Source organism: Stegastes partitus, unplaced genomic scaffold (genome assembly GCF_000690725.1).
Source record: "Stegastes partitus isolate 25-593 unplaced genomic scaffold, Stegastes_partitus-1.0.2 Scaffold104, whole genome shotgun sequence".
In the NCBI taxonomy this organism is placed as follows: Eukaryota; Metazoa; Chordata; class Actinopteri; family Pomacentridae; genus Stegastes; species Stegastes partitus.
In genome coordinates this window covers 360,251-376,646 of record NW_007577835.1, presented here as the reverse complement: position 1 = coordinate 376,646, position 16,396 = coordinate 360,251, and the positions used below count along the sequence as shown (strand labels likewise).

At 41.3% G+C, this 16,396-nt stretch overlaps 1 protein-coding gene across 1 annotated transcript; it reads left to right on the top strand.

Moving 5' to 3' along the window:
• The first annotated feature begins 757 nt into the window (after positions 1-757).
• ulk3 (unc-51 like kinase 3) lies at positions 758-16,184 on the top strand. The gene is made up of 17 exons (XM_008277648.1): positions 758-837; positions 1,408-1,553; positions 1,758-1,898; positions 2,056-2,176; positions 2,623-2,718; positions 2,977-3,120; positions 3,568-3,650; positions 6,230-6,385; positions 6,585-6,690; positions 6,833-6,873; positions 7,067-7,169; positions 7,664-7,728; positions 8,121-8,199; positions 9,759-9,799; positions 12,816-12,863; positions 12,970-13,033; positions 14,966-16,184. The coding sequence occupies exons 2-17, from the start codon at positions 1,449-1,451 to the stop codon at positions 14,980-14,982; spliced, it is 1,410 nt and encodes a 469-aa protein (XP_008275870.1). The 5' UTR covers positions 758-837; positions 1,408-1,448; the 3' UTR covers positions 14,983-16,184.
• Positions 16,185-16,396: the final 212 nt, after the last annotated feature.

Below are 16,396 nucleotides of genomic sequence, written 5' to 3'. Positions count from 1 at the left end.
TATTTCTATTCTATGGTCTCTTATACAATGAAGGATTTACCAAATTTAAACTATAGCAAATTTGTAAAAAGACAACACGTCAGCGGTTCAGTCAGTGGTTTTCAACCTAATCAACCTCATTAAATATACGAAAGTTCCTGTAGATAAAGAATCAGCTGATTTTGAGGAGGTCAAGGGGGAGCTCAGTGATTTTCCTGGAATGATCCTCTTGGTTTCTGAATCTTCTACTTGATAATATCATCGTGCTGCTTTTGAATCACGTGTTTTCCTCCACAAATCTGAGAAATGAATTCATGGACATCTGGTCGTCGGTGTGTAGTCGGTGGTTTACAGCTTCATCGAATCGTGATTTTTCCCTCTGAACTTCCCAAGTTAGACTTTCACTTTAATAAATGTTTATATGAGCCAATATCTCACCAAAAACAACAACAACAACAACAACAAAAAACATAAAAATGTCCAATGAGTGAAAACAGATTGGTGGATGATAACTTTGTTTTTTCTTCTTTCCTTTCCTATTTATAATGTGACAATCTCTCAGAGTGAACTGTTGTAGCTGTTTATAAAGTAGTTTAAACCAGTTTCATCTGCAGCAGCTGCAATTCTTACAGTAAAGGATCTTAAGTGAAGTAAAAGGTCTTAAAATAAAGGATCTGAACCCTTTGTGCGGTAGATCCTCCCCTGCAGTGAGCTGGTGCAGTAGCGCTGCTCCACCGCTGGGGGGCAGTAACACGTTTAGCCGTCAGCTGTTGGCTGCACTGCAGCGTGCGGACATCCAGTGTGTCAGCAGCATGTAAACACTGACTTCTCATTCATGTGCTGTACAGTAGCCTTCGGGTAAGTGTCAGATCTTTACATATGTTTCTTGTATTGTTTAAATGAAGGCGGAGAGAAGTAAGTGGTGTCGTTTTATTCCCGAGTAGCGGCTGATTTAACATACGTCCAGTGTTTGTGTACATATTAGCAACCTGTGAAAGGCAGCGCTGTGCTAGCTAGCTACAACTTATGTCGCTACAACTTCTATAGCTGGCAGAGTAAACAAAGTTACACCTAAGTCAGCTCAATAACGTGGCAGTTTATTGCCTCCTTGCTTACCAGGACGACAAATGAATGCCAGAAGAGCTTCAACAAGCTTCGACTCCAAGCGACCCTGAATAGTAGCTAAACTAAGTCAGTAAACTTTGAATTTCTTCGCGTGGAAAGAGTAGAATGAGTGCTGCTGCTCGAAAGGCATGCTACACTAAACTATGTATATGACTGATAAATACAGTGGTGGAATAATTCTCCTATCCTCTTTATTTTAACAGTTTAGTGGCGTAGATAGTGTCCCTTTCCATTCTGACCCTCTCGTAGATGATGATCAGGGCTTTTGTTTGGCATCAATAGCATATCGATCTTACTTTTCAGCCTGGACCTGCCTTGGAAATCCTAATGCTCCTGCCGTCAGCATGGCTTCAGCTTCTAGCTTTGCTCCTCCAAAACTGGCAGACTTCATCCTGACAGAGCGGCTGGGCAGTGGTACATATGCCACAGTGTACAAAGCCTACAGAAAGGTGAGCTGGTGGAGGAGTCAGAGGGAAGATTCACACAGCTGCATTCATGTTGCTGTGTAGACTATTGTTATTAGCTGTTTATAAACGATTTTGCTCGAGCACACTATGTACGTTTGTGCAGTCATCTCTGGAAGGCATGTAAAACATTACAAGCCTATTTTGTGGGTAATAATAACAGGTTAGTCCTTGATTGTGATGTTGCAGGGGAACAGTCGAGAGGTGGTAGCAGTGAAAGTAGTTGGGAAGAAGACTCTGAACAAGTCTTCGACAGAAAACCTGCTTACAGAGATTGAAATCCTGAAGACAGTGCGTCACCCTCATATTGTCCAGTTGAAAGATTTTCAGGTAAGCTCATCTACAGGTTTTAGAATAGTTGGTGCTTTCACAAGGAATGCGTTGTGAATACTTTTAGTGTGCATCCATCAGTAAACTCGCAACAGCAAGAAAGCAGGCTCTTGCTTTTAGTCGTTCCCCAAGTATCTGAACTCTTCTCTGTGATTAGTGGGATGCTGAGAATATTTATCTGATCCTGGAATGGTGTTCTGGTGGAGATCTATCCCGCTTCATTCGCGGTCGCAGGATTTTACCTGAGAGGGTGGCCCGGCGCTTCCTGCAGCAGATAGGTGAGTCACTGGCAGGTGAAAGGCTGTTGGAAATGTTGTTGATGACATGGACCTCAATAGATAAGAGTTTATTTATTTATTTATGTATGTATGTATGTATGTATGTATGTATGTATGTATGTATGTATGTATGTATGTATGTATGTATTTATTTAAATCAGCAGATAAGCTGTGGTTCATGTCAACAGCAGCCTTATGCATCACTGTCTTTATTTTTTTAACAATTTTAAATCAATAGATCAAAACTATTTTGACAGTTTTTTCAGGCATGGCTACATTTAGATTGTTTGTAAAAACTGGTCGAATTCTTTCTCATGGTAGAAACTACAGACACATATTTTCTTTAATGCTATTTCCTGCTTAGTTAAAGCGTTGTGATGTGAGCTGAGCTCCTTGTAGCTGTGTTTAGTCTCTCCGTGTGTTTCTTTGTGTGTCTCCACGAACAGCCTGTGCCCTCCAGTTTCTTCATGAACGAAATATCTCACACTTGGACTTGAAACCACAGAATATTCTGCTCAGCGGCTCTGTGCTCAAACTAGCAGGTGATGTCATGACTTACATTTGATAACATTAGCAGTGTGGCACCAGAACAACTGGGTCGCTGTCATGTCATTCTGCTGTTACGAGTTAATTAACGTCATATCAATTTGTGTAAACATTTGGGTTCAAAATAAATTCCTTTGTGCATTCTTTACTGTAAACATGTTGGTAGAGCTGTGCAGACATTTTCAGACAATTTCAGGGAAATGTTGTCCACAATCACTCACAGAGAACATGCGTACATTCTGGTTCGCTCTCAGATTTTGGTTTTGCGCAGTACATGTCACCGTGGGATGAGCAGAGCGCCCTGAGAGGATCTCCTCTTTACATGGCTCCTGAGATGGTGTGTCGGCGCCAGTATGACTCCAGGGTGGATCTGTGGTCAGTAGGAGTCATCCTCTACGGTGGGTACCGTGTTTTCGCCTTTTCATCTGTTTTGAATGCTTCAACATGGATTACACACTGCTTTAGGTGATGTTGATTATAATGCGTCTGTATGATATGTCCAGGCAACAAAATGTGTTTTTAATGCACAGAATCTGTTGTACTGTGTGCTCGGTAGTGGGAGTCCTTATTTATAACATTCTGATTGTACACAAACCGTTTGCTGGGCAATAGTACAGCAAATGGGCATGAATAGTGCGACAACACACTAGAGTTATTGTACTGTGTGATGTGACAATGTGCAACATGAAATGGGAGGAGCACTTGGCACTGTCCGTCAAATAATAAATATCATCCAGTAAATATTTTCTAAAATAAGATCATTTTAATTTCAGCAGTTTTTTAAACCTGTGTTGTTACTGCAGATCGTTCTTTTTGACTAGTCTACTCTGTTTGTGTGCACATAGAGGCGCTGTTTGGCCGAGCGCCGTTTGCATCGAAATCATACGCTGAATTGGAGGAGAAGATCCGGAGTAATCAGCCTATTGAGGTAAGTGAAAGGTAAATGTGTTGTTAATGTGGTGGACAAAGACAGACAGCTATCCTGCAGACAAAGTTGGAATCACACTGAGTCTCTACAACAGTGCTATAACGTGCCATGTACACTCATCAGCCTCTTTATCAGGTGTTTTATTTGGTACGTCTGTCAAATCTAAAGCAATAAAATACAACAGATCTGCCCTAATTTCTGTTTTTTTTTTTGCATTTTCTGTTGTTTTTGAGGCTGTCAAAAATGTTATCATGATGCTATATGTTTATTGTTAATATCTGATCATATTTAAAGTTTCTCCTAATAGTTTGTTCACCTCATGAACAGACATGAGGGGTGTGTGACGTATTGTTGCTGGATTAGATTTCACAGGTTGACCTCATAAAGTAACCACTGAGTTTAATTTAGTAGATGCACACATACCAAATATTTTGTTGAATGCACATAGTGAACACCACAGAGAGAGCGTAATCAGTGGTGGCTGGTGAAAAATTTTGGTGGGAAGGCGCAGTCTGCAAATGACATTTTAAATCAGAAATTAGAATATGAGTGACATCAGGCACAACTATTTACAGGAATGCAAATTTTCTACCTTTAGAGGATATTCTAATCATAATCTAATTTAACATTATTAAGACTGACCAGAACTAAATTTCAAAACCATTCATCAAACTTTCATCAATATTTACAGGATCTGTACAAACTCAAAACACACAACATAAATAATTTTTAAAAAACCGCACAATTCAGTGCTCCATACTAACTTTTTCACAGATAGCACCAGTACGACCCACTTTCTCATTTTGTTGCACCTCCCACCTGGTCAAAGGCAAAACATATGACTTGCTGAACATTTTCTTATCGATAGACGCTACGAATTATTGATGCTCCCTGAACGCCCCACATAGCAGGCTGCGGTAGCTGCTCTTTGGTGAGTGTGGTGTGCTCTGACAGGTGTGTGACCAGAAATGCCTTTAAAAATAATAAACTAGGGCGTTCTTGTTTTTCATGGGAAGACCTAATTTTTAAGCGTTAATACCGCAGTACACCAAAGTTATAAAAGTTCTACTTCCCACCCCTGTGGTCCACACAGCAGCTTCTTGTGGCATTTACAGCGACACTAATACAGCTTCATGATCATCATGCTCATCAATTCACGGGACACACGGGAAAGGCCGTGTGACGGTGTTAGATATGTATTTAAAGCACAGTCGTAAGAACGTCAAAGGACAGTTTTGATATCTAACCACAGAAGACAAAAGCAAACAAAGACAAAATTAATTGGCTTACAGCAAAAGGATCCGGGACGCACCGAGCTGCACCCTGTGAGAAACTCTTAGCTGCCAATCAGAGCCCGGGCTGAGGTCACATGATCAGGAAAAGTTTTTCATTTCATTCATGTGGCCGGTGCCCCGCATCCAGGAAGTGTCAAATTAGTAAACATGCAGTGACTAATTTTGAATCTGTTAATAATACAAATATTGTTATTATGGCAAAAGAATATGAACATTATTATTAATTTTATTATTATTTTCTTATTAGTTAATTCAAATTTAATATTGTGTTTGAGAACTACTTTTTATCTGGTCATTAGAAGTGGGCCGGTGCCCCTGCGCCCCGTATTGACCAGCCGCCACTGACTGTAGTGTGTTGTTTTTACTGAAAACTGCAGTTTATTAGTATGCCGAAGCATAAATTCAAGGAAATATTTCTTCCTGTTAATAGTAATCTTGCACTATGGCAGCACTTTGGGGTTGAACAGGTTTTTTTAATTAACACTGATTCCATCGCCTCAAACTCGACGTCATCAGATCATTTGGGAATAAGAACACTTAAACTGAGTAATAGCCCAAAGGCAGTAATGGATATTCTACCCTCTCTCCATAATGCTAAATGGGAGATGCAACACCATGTAGCAAGTAATGCAATTGCACAGATATCTAAACTGACCAACTGTCAAAGCTTTTACTCCCTTTTGTTTGTGAATGTTCAACCACTAGATGGCACTCTGTCCCACCTAGAAGGACTGGCAGTGGGTATACTACCAAAACAAGACTGGCCCTCTATTTCTATCTATCTTACAGTTTAAGGGACAGTCTGTGATTACAGATTAAAAAACATCTGCATTAATAGAATCTTTATTATGATAAAGCCACTTCTAGCTTATCTGGTTTAAAAATTCTGTTTGAATGCATCAGACAAGAGTTTCTAATCTCCAATTTTATTTCGTATCTTTGAATCAGTAATAGTAATAGTTGTGTCTCTGTCCTGATTTTCTTGCTACATACACAAACCACACATTAATTACCATTGGAACAATGAAAGACACATGTACTTTTCCTGATGGAGGACTTTCAAAACACTTGAATTCCTGTGTCAGACATTAGCCCTGGACTTAATGGATTGCATTAGCACATGGTCCATTATCCAGGGATTCACATTGAGAGTTTAAAGGTCATCTTTTGACAGAAAGTACTGACGTGAGACAAGAGGCTCTGTGGCAACAATGTGCTGTCCTTTTTCCTTGGATCGTCTTGTGGGTTGGGTGCAACGTTATAAGGTTGTGTTTTGTGTACCAGCTCCCTCCCGGGGCCAGGGTATCCAAGCCCTGCAGGGACCTTCTGTTGCGGCTTTTGGAGCGAAATCCAGATGCCCGGATGACCTTTGCAGAGTTCTTCACCCACCCCTTTGTAGATTTGGAGCACATGCCAAGTGCAGAGAGTATCGTGAAAGCAGTAAGAGAATCAAACTACTCTAGATGCCCATGAATTATCTGCGTGTGCTTGACTAAGCATATGTAAACATGTGTTCGTAGGTTTGTGCACATGCTTGCCCCACATGTGTCTTCACGCATGACTCTGTCTGCATGAATAAGCAATGGAGAGTTGTAGTAGTTAGTATTCTGTGATGCCACTTTGTGTTTCCTCTTCTCAGAAAGAGCTGGTTCTGCAGGCCGTTCAGAAGGACCAGGAGGGGGAGAGGTCTGCTGCTCTCTCTCTTTACTGCAGTGCCCTTGAGCACTTTGTTCCAGCTATTCACTGTAAGAGCAACAACCACACTCATATCCTGTCTGTGGCCTAAGCCCTTCAACAATGCACCACCTTTGTTCCAGCACAATAAACCGGCAAAGAAAACTCACTAAATGTAAAACCAAAACATCTCTTCTCTCCACCCTCCACCAGATGAGACAGACCGACAACGTAAAGATGCCCTCAGGCAGAAGGTAGGCCTGAAAACACTCCTCACATTCACATTTGGATTTATTTCTATTTTCAGTTGGTCTTTTCTATACTCCAGTGGCTCTAACTAGGAATTAATTCTCCTCTATGAATACCATATGGTGTGTATGGAGCCTGAGGAGCGTATGTTGTGGCTGATGTAATTAAGTTGAGTCAATGTAAGAGGTCTTCCTGCAGGTCAGCCAGTATGTGTCCAGAGCAGAGGAGCTGAAAGCCCTGGTGGCCTCGGACAACAGACTGATCTTTGAGGAGGCCCGGACTTCCAGGGATGTCCTCCGAGGTAAAGAACATAGCTGAGGGCAGAGGCAGAGCCACCACATGCAGCCATTAGCCTAATTTGGCTTAGTGCTTTATAAGGGGACAGCTTTGAGTGTCATTTTTTTTAGCTTTAATCTAATTATGGAGGGTTTATTTTTTCCTTGTTTGTTTACTTTTCCTTCATTTCTATTTTAGCAATAGGAAATTGCTGTCTATAAGCAAGCAAAGATGTTTGATCTACATGAAATAGTCGTGAGAGGGAAACTTAATTTTCTTGCTAGTGTTCGCTGCAGTATGACAGTGTCTCAGGGATTTGGTGTTTCAAGGACAATTGTGTTTTATTTTTGTTGTGGTATATATTGTGAAACCATGTCCACAACACTGGTGTTAAAAGATACTGCAGGAGGACATGCCAGTTACAGAATACTGCAATATATGGTCCAATAGCATGCGTTGCTGCTTGAGCTTAGCCTTAGAAACAGTAGGACTCAAAGTGTCTGTTTTTTCCTTCTGCAGGAATGTCTCAAGACCTGCCACGGCTGCTAGCTGCTTTGGACATGGCCTCTACTGCTATTGCTAAGGTTAGATCGCTTCACTGCTGGATGATGTCACTGCTGTAGAGACATACACAAAGGCATGGTGACACACAAGTAACATAACAGAGGACAAACCAGTCCCGCTTTTCAAGATCGCTTTCCAAACCACGAATTTTAAGATCACAAGTGAAACAAAACAAATATTTTGCAGATTTCCATGTCTGACATTATGTTAGCTGCACAAACTTTTTTTTTGCTGTATATTTATATGTTTCTGTTGTTTACAGACTAAAAATTTCAAGAATAAACAAGAATGAATAAACAAGTTTTGCAGTACTAACAGACTGGTTAGTTGAATGATGATGTACAGGGTGAGCCGAGTATCTTTATGATCTGGTTTAAAGCATTGTTGCCTCACTTTTAACCTTCCTTTGCAGGAGGAGAGCGGATCAGATGATCACGAGGCTCTGGATGTGTACCAACAGTGCTTAGGAGAGCTACTATTGGTCCTAGCAGGTAGATGTAAAACCTTTATTCACATATATACCATATATGCTTTGTGCAGTTATTCAGTCTTAAATAATGTGAACCGCTGAGTTGCTTCACTCGTGCCTTTAGTTGACCGAAGTGTCTTGAGCAAGGGACGGGTCGTGGATGTCTTTGTAGTCATTTGATGACTGTGGAAGAACTTTAAACCCTCCACATCATATAATCCTTCTGCATTCAGAAACTGTAGCAGCTGTGCGTATGTTTGCACACATTTGCCATAGAAGAGAATAAATAAGAAAGAAAGTCACTTTGAAAGACAGATGGACAGTTACATTGGTCAAGAGAGTGGGCATCATAAGCAGGCTGGGACAGAAACTCAGTTACAGTTAAGGGTATAGGCAGGTCAAGACATTGCTGAACAAAGAAAAGCATTCTCAGGCAACTCAAAGGCAAAGAGAGACAAAAACAACTTGGAGAGAGAGGAAAGATATAGAGATATTTTAAAAGAGACTTAACTGGAAACAGAGCGAGACGCTGAACATGATGGAGGGACTTTGAGAACGATGGATATAAACAAAGAGTGACTTAGAAGTAGTGAAAGGCAAGCTGAGGGAGAAGAAGACAAGAGACAGTGGAGGAATAGAGTTGCAGAGAGAGATGGGGACACTTAATAAGTGACAGACCAACAAACAGACAGAGGAGTAACAGAAGAGACTCCAGTGACTCGCTCTGTGGCCTGGCGTCCATTAGGCCGGGTTCATGAGCTCATCTGGAAGATCAGCCTAATGGAAGAGGTGGGATAGAGTGATCCAGATGTGGCTTTGAGCTGGGATGAGACCCGGTGCCAGCGCCCTGTGTGTGGTATGAGAGCCCTGCCATCTGCTTCCCATTCAGATAGCACACTTCATTTATTTGTGTTATTACACTCTTGAAACAAATAAAAACTATCAACTCTCTAATAGACCAGAGCTCCAATTATTCAGTGTTAGTGAAAATTCCTCTCGTAACAGACTTTTGACTTGAGTTGATTGACTGGAGACGTTGTCGGCAAAAGCGGCTGAAGATTACAAAAACACAAGTGTAGAATTAAATTGACATATCGTATGGAATGCGTTAAGGAGAGCCTCCATCTTGTCAGCGGATCAGTAATTTATGCTCTGCTAGTCTAGCAAGATGGTTAATGCCATCCCAACCAGCTTCTCTCTCCGATGTTGGGAGTCTTGTTGTGTGGCACGGCAGATACCAGCAGGGGGATTGTTGGGAGAAAACATTGGTTCTTTGTTTGGCCAAGAGCTCTTTGTTGCACAGCTTCCCAACATGCCTCACCACCACAGAGCCCTTCTCCTTCTCCTCCTCCCCTCTCTACTTTCTGTCACTCTACCCTCCAGGATGACTGACTACGAAAACACTGGCCTACATTAGAACCATTTCCACTCTGAGCCCCCAGTCTACACGCTAGCAAAATCCAATCTCGTAGTTGACCTCGTTTTGAACAAACAAGGTGATTAGCTAGTGGACTCCTCTCCTCCCTTCCTTTCCTCATTATTCTTGTGTCTTTTTTTTTTTTTCCTCTTTTGGCGAGCCAGCCGAGCCCCAGGGCCGCAGGAGAGAGCTGCTCCACGGCGAGGTGAGTGCGTGAGGGAAGGATTCTGGTTGAATACTCACGGTAGGAACGATTATTTCTCACCTCCGTCGAGCCCTCGGCTGATCACCTTCCACAGTGGATGTTCTGTCTCAAGACCCGTGAGCCCTTTTTCCAGCAGTCACATGTACGCATTTTTTTGTGGCAAAATAACACAATTCATCATCCATAATTCCCGTTACGTACACATAGATCACTGTCTACTTTATAATTGGATATTTTTATATCGACAATGGATCATGTGACCACATGTATGTGAAAAGAGTCACGTGTAGTGACAAACAAAGAAAAATCCAACTCTATAGTTCCTATCAGCTCCATTAAGCATTGTGTAAATGCACAACTTAAAGTTCTATTACAAACAAAAACTACACCTGATTAAAATTTGCCTGTTATCCCCTTTGAAGTAGTCGTCTCGTGCAGTGATGCACTGCTCCCAGTGCTCCTGCTACGTAGTTATTGGATTTTCTTGGGAGATTTCATACCAGGTGCAGACATTGTTACTGTCATTATGTCATTATTATCCATAGGCTTACAGGGAGCCTATCTAAATGCCAGTGGTGTAATTATTCTATAGTCAATACGTTGTGCAAAAACTTGTCTATTGCCACTTTAAAGATTAAGACTAACAATTATTTTACTTGTATTAAAATTAAGATTATCAGACATAAGTAATTTGAGAAAAAAAAGTGTGATAAGTCAAGAAAATCAACTTTTAGAAAAAAAAACAAGGACATATACCATATCTGCTGTCACACTAATACGTACTAATGACAACACTTTTGTGTAGACTGCATTCAGGCTTTTGGACAACAACCTGAACATGCCATTTTTCTGATCCAGTAAAATTGCTGGCCGTAGCTGTGTTGAATCAGGACCCTGAATACTAGTCTTAATTTTCTACTTTCACAAACACATGCAAACAACTTGTGCATGTCTGTCATTAATGCTCCAAGGCCTTTTGTTTTTGTGCATTGTTTAACCAGCAACTGAGCCAACAACAGACAACAGTATTTCACCAACAAACCCCCAAAGGGAGCTGGGGGATTGAGTGGGCCTCATAGACCTCCCTATTTGAAGTTTTATGGGTGCTTGTCTTAAGTAAATTCAGATGCGTCTGTAATAATCTAATGCATTAGGGAGGTGGGGTTGGGGGGATTAGATTGAAAGCATGTGTGTATGTGAGAACCCAAAACAGCCAACACATGCTGCCGTGGCTGGCCTCCATGTGCGTTCATATCTACTATAGAGTGCACTTTCGCCTCTCAAAGCTGTAATTCAATATCCTGGCTATATGTGAGTCATTGGCTTGATTTAGCTGGTGTATGTTGATATAACGTCATTATGGCTGAACACACATAAGATCTCGTCGTCTTGTAGGCCCTGTCTCAGCACCATGAAATCTCTGCAAGTTATCAATAGGCCCCATACACTTGGCTCACCCATGTAGATTTCTTCCACATTTATTGTACTTGGTGATTAAAGGGATTGTGATTAAAGTTCTGTGGCTACATAAGGTTGGGGTCAGAGTTGGGTACTAAAAGCCTGTGGTCAAAGTGATTATTTACCACCACAAACTAGCTTTTTAAAGGTACATTTTGGAAGTAATCAATTAAAGATCCCACCATCATTATGGCCCTCAGATGTTGCTGCAGAAATACCCAAGAGGGCCTGCTTTAATACTGTGACGTAGTGGTGACACGACTAGGTATTAGGTGCAGCCAAGAACCTTCATGCTCACCAGAGGACTGATTACCACAGTAAAGAGCACCCTCAAGCTTGTGATGACAGCAGTTACTACTTGCACATGTGTGCCATATGAAATGTTTTCAAAAAATAGAAAGAGAAAGAAGCAGATCAGCAGAAATGATCAGTTTGATCCAGTTTTGAAGGCGAGTTTTTGCCCCCGCACATATTTAAGTTTTTGTGATTTATGTTGCACGAGAACAGTACAGTAAACAAGCGCAGCTCAGAAAGCATATATCTAACTGACAACCGAAAACGTTATTGATTCCTCTTTGTATTAAATCATTATATTAAAATACATAAAAATTATAATATTCTCATATCAATTCAAGAGCGTTCATTGACATTTGTAAATAAGAGTGTTCAGCTTTACTAGCAGCTCTTACGACGATACAAGTACAGCAGTGCTTTGAGCTAAATACTGATGTCAGCATACTAACATGCTGGGCCCAGTTGTTCATACAGTTGAGTCTGGATCAGAATGGATTTGGAAATACCACGTTTTGCCATCCAGGTTACTCCAGGTATTTTTGTGGCAGTATTTCAAAGCAGCATTGGACTGCATCACCCTGATCCAAATACAGACTTTTCAACACTATCAAATGTGGATTACCACTGCTCTAAATGGGACTACGTATCACAATGTAGTGCTACTAGCTATGTACAGACCAGTAGGTACAACAGCCAGGATGGGTTCACTTTAAGTGTTTGTATTTGAAGAGACAGAAAACAGCAGAACAAAGTGAATCTTGGCATGCCATTTTTTTAGTACTAACATTTACTGCTTGGGCTTAACCACAAAGTACAGCTGAGGCCGATGGTATTATCATTATTTTTGCAGCAGTTTGGTGATGAATCAAATATCGGACAAATTTAAATTATGACCTGATGATAGTTCGAGAGGAAACATCAAGGGATCTCCAGATTTCATTGCAAAGCACTCATGCACTTGGAACCGTTTTGCTCTTCTGGGGGAAATGTCAGGGGATCACTAAAGTCTGGGAACGGTGAGCGTCTGTTCATTGTGTTATGACAATCCATTCAAAAGTTGTTGATACATTTTGGTCTGAACCCAAGTGTTGGGTCAACCACCCAACCAACCAGCATTGCCTCTGGAGCCATGCTGCACACACTGTTGAAACAGATCAGCAGAAAGCACATTTCCATTGAAAGCCAAAGAAATGCAGTTAACAAAAACTTGTGTTGAAAGTGTAAACTGTAGCCGCATTTACTGGCTTTCTGTGTCTCTCACCAGATTAAAAGCCTCATGAGCAGAGCTGAATACCTTAAAAAACACATTAAGGTAAGCTTGTATTCCTTCCAGGTGTTTAGCTGAAAGACATGCACAAACTGTAAGAAATATACAATATACTGTATTTTAAGAAGAGGTTTTCTGATACGTGTTTCAGATGCAGGAGACTCAGAGGGACGTTTCACTGGACCGAGAACCTCTTGCAGATTCTGTCAGAAGCTGTGAGTTTCCCTGCTGGGTTGTGTAAACTGTTCTTTTGGCCATGAAAGTGGGGTTTTTACTACCTCGCAGCCATACTGATAAGTAACTATATGGAGGGTTGGTAAAAGAAGGTGGTGGGGGTTAAGCGAGGAATGGCTGCCTAAAGTTGCAATGAAATGTCCTTTCATTGAAGGTTTTTCCACTAGTAAAATATGAGCCATTCTCTTGCTGTGCTGGCCACCCTGCAGGACTGCCTGGCTCTTTGATTTTGTTTCAGTGCAGCCCTGGGCAGCTCTGTCCCCTTGTAAAGCCTACCTTCTGAAAGTGGGACATGTTGCAAGAAAAGAGTGTACCTCTAACACAGACACAACACAAATAACAACAACAACACACTCGTACACACCACTCCTTTCACATACTCACACCTTCTATTTAGAGATGATGTATGTTCAGTAGATATCAAACCTAAACAGCATAACAGACACTGTATCATTAATGTAAAGTCAAGTTTTAATATACTCGAGTGTCCCCAGTGGTAATCTTTATACACAAAGCCTAATTCCCTGTATTTTCTGGGCTCAGCTCCTAGATGGATAGTGGATACCTAAAGCATAGACAATATCCTGTTCTCAGCAAGAAATTCCTGGGGAATTATGAATTTTTAAAAAAAAACAGTCATGGGGGAAGGGCACCAATGACTCTAGAGGCCGTTCAAATTTCATGAAGAATGTGGCTTCTTCTTCTGCTGCTGTTATTTTAATAAAACCACGCCACAGTCAGCCATACCAGCTGGCTCTGGTCCAAGAGCAGCTGTAGTAGAGAGGGTCGCAGCAACGCCCAAGTCTGTCTGGTGACCTTAGACTACACCAAAATAAGCAAAAAAGTTGTGCTGAGAAGCATCACACTGTAACCCTCAGACAGTTTACCCTTCAGACATTACAGCTACAGCCAGTGTAGCCTATATACAGGCACTCAGAATTCTAGGCACAGGTTTTTCCATGGTTCATAACTCACTTTGCCTGAAGGTTAATGAAATTTATTCTGTACATGTCATATATACTGGAAATACGTCCTCAGGAGTCTGTTCAGATGTTCAGATTTTGTCGCAATAAATGGAAAATGAGGGCTCACTTCCCCTTCAGGGTCAGAATTTATACTATGGGGAGTAAGGCGGTACAGTATAGCATATTGAAAGTGCAAAGGATTTGGGCACCGTTTCAGTGTAGTCGCCTTACCCTTGTTTTTGCAGCGTTAACTGCCAATGAACACAAGAGGAACACACCTACGCCACACACTCAGGATGGCAGTGTGTTTATGCTAGAAGGAGGAAAAGAGGCAAAAGAACAAGTTCACATTAATGGGGGGGTTTCCATTTAACTCGTTAAAGGTATGTTTAGGAATTGCTTCCTGTGTGATAATATTGTTTGTTATCCAAGATAGCTGTTGTCACCCTAAATGTTTAAAATCTAGTTGACTTGCATAATAAGTTTGTGCTCTTCTCTAGATTTTCAAATAATACAAACGGGGAAATAGAGAAGATCAATAACTGAAGTTGACAAAATAGTCTGAGAGAAAGCAGTTATAGATGACAAAATAAATTAGCTTTTTATCAAGTGATGTACAGGATGTACATTTTCTGCATGTATTTACAACGGATGCCAGAAATGATCATACTTTGTGATTAATTAGCAATGTTGACAACGTTGAGGTCAACAGTTTGTGTTCCTTTAATCATCTAGTTGAAATAAAGCACACGTAGAAGTTTCCAAAACAAATCTGGAACGTATTATTCAGAGTGATCCATGCATCTGTGCGGATGTCAGATGTGGTTAGTGAGACCCTCGAGACACTTTTTTTGCCTTTATTATTTAAATAGGAAATTATAAAATGATGTGTTCTAATCTTACAAAAAAAAAACAACTAACACACACATCTGTCATCTGTCTTCTCAGCCTGCTGTTTGCAGTAAGCGGGACGGCCACCGTGAGACGAGTGGAACGTCCCACAGACTGTCTGTCAGTGTTCAGGTTGGACACAGAGCCTTCACCTGACCAGGTTTCTGCTGCAGCCAAAACACACCACATCCTAACCGACCGAGCACGCTGTCTGGGTGGGATATTATGGTTGCCTGCCAAATGTGCCCGATGTTTTGGCTCTTGTTGGAAAGTTTTTTTTCCCCCCCTTCCAGATGATTTGACAGGTAGAGAACTCCTGTTTGTTTTTTTTGTTTTTTTCAGGAAAACAAGTTTGGTTGGTAAAAATCCTGAAAGCAGCTCTTGAATTTTGGATTTGCACACTGGTGAATGTGAAAGTTCCCTGCTCTTTACACCGTGTTGTTGCTCTGCTTTAGCCTCAATCCCCTCCTCCCGACACACCATTGATATGTAAATGCTGGACAGCTTGTATGACAATACCACACTGTCATGGTAAATGAGTTAAACTGAGACTGTTGCATTTAGTTCAGTGCGGGACATTCGACAGTATTTCCAGCACGCTAAAAGCTGTGAAAAAAACGAACACACAATCAAATGGGAGCTATGACGTATCACGGACGTTTTAAAACTGTAATGCTAAGTATATTATATAGAGGCCTCTGCAAACATGTACGTACTCCTTCACCCCCCCTCTCTCCACTGCCTTTACTGTGGGTCAACCACAGGCTCACCATGCTCTCTCCGCTGATGGAGCCCTCTCCACCACTATGAGGGGAAAACTGGAGAGGTGCGGCCTCTGCCTTATTTACACTAGACTTGCATTTTCTTAGGTTTGGCACTGGCCGGGTATTTGAGGGATACAGTGAGTTGTGGTGCTCGAGCAAAGCCTTCATAACTAGGCCTCTGTGAAAAGGTAAAAAGCTGAACAGTTGGTGGCAGGCCGATAATCCTCACTGTTGTAGGTCTACATGGACTGTTTTCATTTCAGACAGGTAAAGTGTTTGAATACCCCAAAAGGGAGCTTTACTTTGTGGATATAACTTTAAGGCAACTGCAGAAAATGCCTGAAACAGAAGAAAAGTAATATTATTGTCTGCTGGCAAGATTTCCACACTGCTGTGTTGTTATTTTTTTTTTTTATTATTTGACTGTCTGTACAGCTGTGATTTTATATGGTATTTATTAAAGAACAGATATGGAAAAATTAACTGAAAATAAAATTCTCGAAAATTGTGCAGTCTGTCTCCAGAGATTTTGTCAACAGCACAAGGTGAACGCTCATTAAAAAAAATAAAAAAATTTGAATCAGTGGAAAGATTTATTTGCCTTCGTGGGAGCAACGCTGCTGGTCTCTGGCCACCGTCATCATCTGGAAGGGAGCTCTGAAGAAACAGCTGGCTCATGTCCACGAGGGGAGGAGAGAGGAAGGCAGGCAGGGGAAAGTAAGGA